General features: G+C 37.7%; 1 protein-coding gene across 1 annotated transcript in view; it reads right to left on the bottom strand.

The window, feature by feature from the left end:
• Nucleotides 1-9,732, bottom strand: part of LOC105552347 (dynein heavy chain 14, axonemal-like) — a gene marked incomplete at its 5' end in the record, with an annotated part of 77,707 nt that overhangs the window by 40,703 nt on the left and 27,272 nt on the right. The window contains 3 exons of the mRNA XM_011997979.1: nt 4,850-5,094; nt 7,416-7,537; nt 8,097-8,327. Coding sequence (XP_011853369.1) covers nt 4,850-5,094; nt 7,416-7,537; nt 8,097-8,327 — 598 coding nt within the window. The remainder of the gene's footprint in view (nt 1-4,849; nt 5,095-7,415; nt 7,538-8,096; nt 8,328-9,732) is intronic.

Here is a 9,732-nt window from a genome sequence, read left to right as displayed (position 1 = left end):
AAATAACAAGTATGCCATTATTTCACGTGATGTGTTCTGATATTTTGTATTCTATTTTATTAAACATATGAAACTGATCATGGCCAATGACATTTATTTCTCAACCCACTAACAGATTGCAACTCACCTTTTGAAAAAGCACTTCTCTAGAAAGTACAAATAATAAATCTATTCCCTTCACATATTTAAGGGAGCCCTCAGGTTTCCATTATAAACTCTTCTGTTTTATGGGCTAAACATCCACATTTTCCTCAACTGCTTTTTTCTTATGATATGATTTTTAGAGCCCTCTTTGATTCTTGCCCTTGGACACATTTTAGTTTGAAACGAGCCTTTTAAAAATGTGGCATCCAGAACTAAACACAGTATTTCAGCTTGATATGACTATTGCTGGGAATAATGAAATTAGTATATTCCACAATCTGTGTACCATATTCTTATTGATGCAGGTGAAGCTTTTACAGGAATGTCTGGACCTAAGTCATGGACCACCTCTCACAGTACTCACCCTATCACACCATTTCCCACAGAGGTTGGGCAGTCACACCAAAGAGAAAATAAGAGGCAATAAGAATGGCTAGTTTTCGGTCAGGCGCAGTGGGTAGCTTACAACTGTAATCTCAGCACTTTGGGAAGCCGAGAAGGGCGGATCACGAGGTGAAGAGATCGAGACCATCTTGGCCAACATGGTGAAACCGCTCCTTTACTAAAAATACAAAAATTAGCTGGGTGTGGTGGTGCGTGCCTGTAGTCCCAGCTACTTGGGAGGGTGAGGCAGGAGAATCGCTGGAACCTGGGAGGTGGAGGTTGCAGTGAGCCGAGATTGTGCCACTGTACTCCAGCCTGGCAATGGAGCGAAACACTATCTCAATAAATAAATAAATAAACATAAGAATGGCTAGTTTTCACTATTCACAATAGCAAAGGCATGTAATCAACCTAAATGCCCATCAGTGATAGACTGGATGAAGAAAATGTGGTACATACGATGCAGCCATAAAAAAGAACAAGATCATGTCCTTGGCAGGGACATGGATGGAACTGGAGGCCATTATCCTCAGCAAACTAACACAGAAACAGAAAACTAAACACTCCATGTTTTCACTTGTAAGTGGGAGCTAAATGATGAGAACACATGGACACATACAGGGGAACAACATATACAGGAACCTATTAGAGGGTGATGAGTAGTAGGAGGGAGAGAATCAGGAAAAATAACTAATGGGTCCTAGGCTTAATACCTGAGTGATGAAATAATCTGTACAGCAAACCCCCATGACACAAGTTTACGTATGTAACAAACCTGCACTTGTAGCCCTGAACTTAAAAGTTAAAAAACAAACAAACAAAAAGCCTCGTTTTACTAAATCCTAGAAAGGAGGAGGAAAAATTATGCATATAATCAAGGTGTCTCTTAATTTAGTTTTTTTCCAGAACAATTTTTACTGAAACCACTATTACTCAAAGATCACAGTCTTTAAAAAATACCCAGACTCTACCACAAGGAACAAATGGTAGAGAATAAACAGCAAAGGCACAATAAAAGCATATAGTGCCCTAATGAGTGTTATCTTAAACACCTTTTCACTTAGCTCATGAAATCCATCTTTTGTTCAATTCAGGTGAAGTTTATAGCAAAATATGACTTGTTATATGAGTGGTTCATAAAATGGGAGTGGCTGTGCTTCTGAATCTTGATGGTCACCTTCTATGTATATTATATAATACTTAGATGTTTTGCTCCCTAAGGAGTTACCAGCCAATGGCTCCAGTCTTACAAGAAAACCAAAAACCAAAAAACAAAAAACAAAACAAAAAAAAACAGATACAGAAGCCTTGTCCATGTAGTTAGCCTTATTACTAGAAGCACAATTTATTCATGTGTTATAAAGAAACATCTTATTAGGTATAATTAACATTGAAAAGGAATAAAGTCAGGTCCTCCAGGCATAAATGTGTATTTAACATTTCATAATAAAAATATGCTTCTAAATGAGGATTTGCCTGTATTTCTAATATAAGATATGATTAAATTTGAACTCTTTTTTTTTGTAAACATGGTTGCAAAAATTGAGTTATAGACTTTTATTTGTCTTAAAAATTCTCTATTTAACACATATCTCTTTTTGGAATTGGGTTAAGATAATGGCATGCTAAGGCAGCAACACTCAGGAGGATCCTAGGAGGAAAGGCATGCCCTCCCCACTACTCTCCCTACTGAAGCTTTTGTTTGTTTGAGGTTTTAAACAAAATGTAAAGTCTCCTAAGGTCTTAATCATTTCCCCAAACTAAGGCAGTTGTATGCCATAAAAATGTAAGTTCTTTGTTAAAGGTTAAGAACATGCTGAACAAGTCAGTGTTTTCTGCACATCTTAGCAGACCTTACAGAGGCAACACTGGAACTCCTCATCAAAGTTATTCTTGTTTCGGCCACACGTCTCAGCAAGGTGCTGTTACTTGCAGCAATTTGTTAGGGAAGAAATGTCAATATTAAGGTAAATGTCTGACAGCGGGGAGCCACATCCCTTCGGTGGAGAAAGGTTTGTAACCACAATGTGGGAACGGCTCAAATTCATCACTGCACTGATACAAGGCATTGCACTGATACAAGACAGACAGATCTGTCTTGCTTCCGGGAAGTCCAAGGCAGCACGGTGAATGTGGTTCCAGCTCTGGATGATAAAGAATGGGCTACCACGTAGTAGCACCTGTGAGCGCTGGCTGAGAGGAGGGGCAAGCGGGCAAATGTGGACCCAGGCTGTGAGGGGTGGGGGTGGGACCCATGGCATCACTGCCCCAAAAGTTCCAGTGTTAACACATAGGTAACATCATCCAAAGTATCTCTCTCTATACATATGTGCAGATAGAAGGGTAAGTAAATGGATTGATAAACAGACAGAATATACGTGTGTGTGTGTGTTTATGAGAAATGGATCCTACTATAAATACTGTGTTTTAAGTAACTAGTAAATTTACCTTTACTGGAATTAAGAAAAAGAATAAACAGAATTGCTGAATCTCAGGTAAACATTTCTTGAATATAATATATATTAGTTTCTAAAACATTATTCTAAGATTATAAGAAAAGATGATGAAAGCAATGAAATAATTCAATCTCTATTTAAAAAAATAAAAATACATTTTGAATTTCAAACAGGATGGATTGGCTTCTCTGCAGGAACTGTGAGGTTACTGCACTCAGGTTTCCTTCCACTTTCTGATTCTGATTGCTCAGTCGGTGAGACTTCATCATCAAGTAGTTTTTGTTTGTTTTGTTTTTAATTCCCTGGGTTCTTTTATGTTTGAAATAGTCAATATTGCTCCCAAGGTATGGGTGCTTCATGCCCTATCAAACTTGGTTTCCTCATCTTTCAAAAATTACATTCTTAATTATTACTATTGGTAAAATTTTGCCTTTAAAAAAAAAACTAGCTTTTAATTTGTTTTAGTACAGTATCTGGTAACAATGGACTTGCATTTCAGACCATGGGCTTTAGATTAGACAAATAATATGTAATCAGAAGCGGACATAATAATTGTGTAGAGAGCTTCAAAAATAAACATAAGCCAGGGCCCAATGTGTGGAAGTTCAGATTCAGCAAGTCTGTGGCGGTAGCCACTGGGCATTTGTATTTTTCAAAAAGAAAGAAAAGTAATAAATTCTACAGATGATTTCTATACATACTCTTGAGGACTAAAGTGTTTGAGAAATCTTCAAGTTCCAATGAGTCACAAGTTAAAACAGAAAGGCAGTCCATTGTTAGATAAACTGTATTTTATCACAGTTGAGTTAGGGGCCTACATCAGTGTGACTCAGGAATTTATGTTTCTTGAAGTTTAGATGCAGTAAAGATTTTTTTGTGCTGGAGAGGAAAATAATTTCTACTGCTACTTTAATTAACAGTCTTTTTTTTTTTTTCTTTTTTTCTTTTTTTTTTTTTAGACGGAGTTTCGTTCTTCTTAACTCAGGCTGGAATGCATTGGCACCATCTTGACTCACCACAGCCTCCACCTCCTGGGTTCAAGCGATTCTTCTGTCTCAGCCTCCTGAGTAGCTGGGATTACAGGCATGCACCACCAAGCCCGGCTAATTTTGTATTTTTAGTAGAGACGGGGTTTCTCCATGTTGGTCAGGCTGGTCTCCAACTCCTGACCTCAGGTGATCCGCCTGCTTCAGCCTCCCAAAGTGTTGGGATTACAGGCGTGAGCCACCGTGCCTGGCCAACAGCATGTTTTAATGGGATATATAAAAATCACTGGATTATTTGCTTTTAAAATATCTTTTAGTTATTAAGTCGGGTGTGGTGGCATGCGCTGGTAATCCCAGGTACTCAGGAAGTTGAGGCAGGAGAATCACTGGAACCCAGGAGGCGGAGGTTGCAGTGAACCGAGATTGCGCCACTGCACTCCAACCTGGGTGATGGAGTGAGACTGTCTAAAAAAATAAAAAAATAAATAAAAAATAAAATATCTTTTCATTATTAATACTTGGGGAAAGCCCAATCATTCAGTCTCTGTAATCTAACTTGAGACCTATAACAGATGTCTGTACCTGAAGTACAGACATGGGGGGAACTAACTAGACTCTGTAAAATTTGTCTTACAACTTATACCAGTTACAGGGTGGCAAATGTTCTACAACACAATGAGCTAAAGCAAAAGTGGAACTGAGGGACACCAAAATTCACAATGTTTAAGTTTAGAAATGGGGTGATTCACCTACCTTTATCAGTTATCTGGTGGAAATGGAGATTTGCTATTTTTGGCTCAAATTCAAAATTTGGTTCTCATAACTTTTTATTCTATCCGTTGCAAAGATCTCTTACTATCACTAAATATCTTGACTTACCTTGTGCTTTCTGCAGTAAATTTAATGTTTTTTCCTCTAGTTCTTCAAGAGTTACGGCATCAAGGGAAATACTCTCCAGTAACTTGGAACGTTGATCTTCTAAATGAGGAACTTCATGAGTTACCACAGTAGACAAGAGTTGATCTTGCAAACCTTGGAATGTTACAGTGAAGTTGATCATAGTAACAAAGTTATAAACTGATGGAAGAAAATGGGGGTTGTCTATTTCTGTAGATAAGTATAACCTAAACATGAGAAAGGCACCAGTTATTCAAAGAACATATAGAAGAAAAAAATGAACAATTTATTTAAAAATACATAAAGCATTTTTCCTGGAAGTACACAAGATTTTTAGTGTTCTTCAGTTTTGTATACAAAGTACACTTTCAATGTATACTATGTGAATACATTTGCATTGAAGTCTTAAAAAAATACAACCACAGACTGTGTACATGCTATGTTTAGTTTACACATAAGGACAGAGTACAGAAAATGTTGAACAGTAGAAGTTTTGACTTGCCACTAGATCATTGTCAAAACCATGGTTTTAACCCTTAGTGAGTTGAGAAGCCAATGGAGGGATTGGAGGAGTGACAAAGTCTTTTTAAATCAGACTTCTTTAGCAGCTATCATTCAAAAAAAAAAAAATTTCAATAGCTTTAGGGGTAAAGCTACATGGATGAATTGTTTGGTGGTGAAGTCTGAAATTTCGGTGCATCCATCACCTGAGCAGTGAACCTTGTACCCAAGATGTAGAAGCCATCTTGAGAACAGCCTGGGAGGAGAGGCAGAGGAGCAAGAGGGAAGCTGGGAGACTGGGTAACATGTGAGAAATGATGGTGGCGTGGAGCAGGGTGGTGTCAGTGGCAGTCATACTGAAGAGTGGGCAGATTAATAAAGCAGAGACAATTCTTCATTCCACTTTATGAAGAGTGAAATTGAAGCTTAATGATATTAAATAAATTGCCCATATCACATGGCCAGAAAGTGACAGAGTGAGGTCCATCACTGAAGCCTGCCCTCTACAACAGTGCCCTCCAGCACCTTCTCAACACACATTCCTAACATGGGGACCGGGTTATCTACTCAGGAAAATTAGCATTTTTAGCACTGTTACTTCATTAGCATTTTTAGCGCTGTTACTTAATCAAACAAATTATATCCAGTAAGAAAAAAGAATGGGTTAATGCAGTGTTTTCCAAAGTGTAGTCTATACAACACTATTTTCTGGAGAGGGTTTGGTGAATAAAGGGGTTTTAAGTCCTGTAGGACTGTTACCTTTAGCCCACTTTAAGAAGCCTTGGGATCTCTTTTTTGAGTGACACCTATTACAGCATGGAAATGTTTTGACGAACGTACTTTGGAAACTGTTTTATTAACAGAAGAGAGAATTATTATTATCATTATTATTATTTCAGACAGAGTTTTGCTCTTGTTGCCCAGGCTGGAGTGCAATGGTGCGATCTTGGCTCCCAGGTGCAACCTTCGCCTCCCAGGTTCAAGCGATTCTCCTGCCTCAGCCTCCCAAGTAGCTGGGATTACAGGCATGCGCCACCACACCTGAGTAATTTTTTTTTTTTTTTTTGTATTTAGTAGAGACAGGGGTTTCACCATGTTGGTCAGGCTGGTCTTGAACTCCTGACCTCAGGTGATCCACCTGCCTCAGCTTCCCAAAGTGCTGCGATTACAGGCGTGCACCACCACGCCTGGCCACAGAAGACAGAATTCTAAGGAGTAATAATTTCATGAGAGATTGCAGCCCTGCACAGGGGAGAGGACACACTGACCAACAGGTTTGAGTCAGCACCGCTTGGTAAGGAGTCAGTACGTCAGAATTCCTGGGAATAAGTTAAAAGCACCCGGCTGATGATGGCTAAAGTCTTCTAGTTTCCTTTGCCAATTACTTGCTTACCCAGCAAGGCTCTTATTATAAATGGCCTTTCCTGTGGCTTTGCCTACAAGGAGAGAATGTCCATGAACAATTCAAACATCTTACTTCTTGGGAGTCACATTTTTATGGTAATCAAATCTATGTAACAGTGCTGTGTGAAATTGGCTAGTGCGAGTCCCTTTCCTGGAGTCCCTTTACTGCTGGGAACATGGATATAATGTTTTTTATCTTCCTAGGCAAAAATCTCTTTTTGCTCTAGATATTAAATATAGATTTTGTGTGTGTGTGTGTGTGTGTGTGTTTTAAAAAGGCAGAAACTTTTGTCGCCCAAATAAAATGTTAGGCAAACAGAACAAACAGAGCTTCTCCAGATGAAGCAGAGCCAGGCTTCTCACTTGCTCCTCTCTGCATAGCTTCTGAAGACTCCTCATAAAACCCACAGGTTTCATCATGCACAGTTTGAAAAGTGTTGGTTTGGAGTGACTTGATACAAATTGGTTATCTTTTCTGTATACTGATGAATACTTCTGCCAACACAAAAACAAAAAGAATATTCCAAAGACAATCTTACTTTTTCCTCCATGTAGAAGCTTAACAGGACTGAATACAAGGCATTCAATATTATTTATCTTAAAAAGCATACACATTTGACTCAATTTAGCTGTGGCACATTACCTAAAATTTGAATTGTATTCGATCTCAGCGTCACCAACCCTTATGAAATAGTGTCCTTTTTTCTGATAGATATCCTTTTTCAGAATTGCCTTTAAGCCTGGAGCTAATGTCTCAAGGAGATTCTGAAAAATCCAATAGACAAAAATAAGAAAAATCATCTTAAAACAAATTGGTTGGGGAAAAAAAGCAGCATTAAAACATTTAAATGTTGAGTTAGAAAGAATGGATAGACCTAGTATTTCATAGCACAACGGGGTGACTATAGTCAATAATAATTTAAATGTACATTTAAAAATAACTAAGAGTATAATTGGATTGTTTGTAACAAAAGATAATGCTCAAGGGAATGGATACTCCGTTCTGCATGATGCGATTACACATTGAATGCCTGTTTCAAAAACATCTCATATACCCCATAACTATATACACCTACTATGTACCCACAAAAATTAAAATTAAAAAATTTAAGTTTTATTAAATATCTGGACTCCAGTGAAAGACAGCTGTAAGAGAACTGAGCATTGAAAACTCACTCTCTGTCTCTAAGTATATATGTGTGTATGTCTGTTATTATTTTTTTCTCTGACAGTTATGTGTCACTGAAAACTTTTAGCCTTTATGCTCAATGCATACAACATATGTATCAGCTGCAAGGGAAATTAGGCCATACTGCCCACTTACCTGCAGGAGGACACTCCCTCCTGTCTTCATAGCATTTTCAATTTTTTTGGTGTAATTGCTGTCTTCAATGGAGAGCTTCTGCAGCCTGGATCCTTCCATCTGACGGATCCAGTTGTGAGCTTGCCTATGTGGGTCAATCAGCAGTGGCCACTGCTGGCCATTCTTGATCAAGATGGCATTCTCTACTGAATACTGACCATGAGGTAGTCCCTGATTATGCCATCGGCTGATCTGCAACGAAATCATTAGTACTTTCACTATTTTGTAAATGTCTTCACATCTTTAGTATCCTACAGGGTACTAAAAGATCCTACAGAATCACTGCCTTTAGAAAAAGAAATACTGTTTAAAAATGCTATGGAAATGAACAGTTTAAAGAAACAGATATGAAATTTTTGGGAAGCTGAGTAATTATGCACTAAATTACATTTTTGTGTTCAACAATAAGAACATTATAATGCCCATCACAACAAAGATGCCATGGGGGACACAAAGGAAATAAGATACAGCACCTGCTTCTAAGGCTCTTAGACTCTAATGCATATATGAAATATGCAATAATACAGAATTATACAAATATAATAACAGCTACTTTATTTTGCCCCTACCAACTGCCAACCACACATACATATATACTAGGTAGTGAAATTACTATAATAACCCTTATTTCTAAGATGGAGGAACTGAGGCTAAAAGACGTTAGATACTTGTCTAAGGTTATACTGTCAGAATAAGAAGCAGAGCTACCATTTGACTCAGAAGCTGACTTCAAGCCTGGTAAGCTTTGACTCTTTACATGGCCTCTCTTCTTCTGCCACTCCAATTTCATGGCAGTATCAGCAGGTTGGGAGAAAAAGGCCAAGAAGCCTATGGAGGTAAGAGTAGAAACAGGACACCAAGGAAACCCTCCAGCAAAAGGTAGCAGGGGTCTCCCCAGGAGAAGCCAAACATACTTTTTAGTTTGGGAACAGAGGAAAGTTTTTTCATTTATGCCTGTGAAGAACTGCATGCTCTCAAATTCTATGTAAAAGGAAATAGGACAGATGATGAAGAATCCTGAAAAATACAAGTATTGCTATTGATTGGGGTGTAGATTGCATCTGAATACAGGCAAAGAAGACAGGAGTAAACATGATTGTGGTGAGAGAAACATGCCCTGAGCCCAATAGCAAAGAAGAGTTTCTATTTTCAAAAATGAATCATTCTCCAGACTTTTATGCTTTTCTTTATTAAACACGATAGTTTAGTTTTGCTTATTTTTGAACTGTAGATAAGTGAAATCTTCCATCTTTTTCTGTGCCTGGCTTTAATTCATGTTGTTGTGTTGCTTGAGGTCTCTCTACATATATACATATATATGTGTAGTCTTATACATATATGTGTAAGTATATGTGTGTGTATATATGTATATATGTGTGTATATATATGGGATTACACTGAATCTATAGGTCAGTCTAGTAACTTTAGAATATTGAGTTTTCCAATTCATGAACTTGGTATAACTCTTCATTTATTTAAGTTTCTTAAAATGCATCTTAGTATTTTATAGTTTTCTTTCTATAAATTTTTCACATTTTTGAGATTCATTCTGATGTGCAAAAGATGTGTTTTAGATACCATTTTAGGTCATTGGTAT

The sequence above is a fragment of the Mandrillus leucophaeus genome, unplaced genomic scaffold, assembly GCF_000951045.1.
Source record: "Mandrillus leucophaeus isolate KB7577 unplaced genomic scaffold, Mleu.le_1.0 Scaffold550, whole genome shotgun sequence".
Taxonomy (NCBI): domain Eukaryota; kingdom Metazoa; phylum Chordata; class Mammalia; order Primates; family Cercopithecidae; genus Mandrillus; species Mandrillus leucophaeus.
This window is presented reverse-complemented; position numbering and strand designations above follow the sequence as displayed.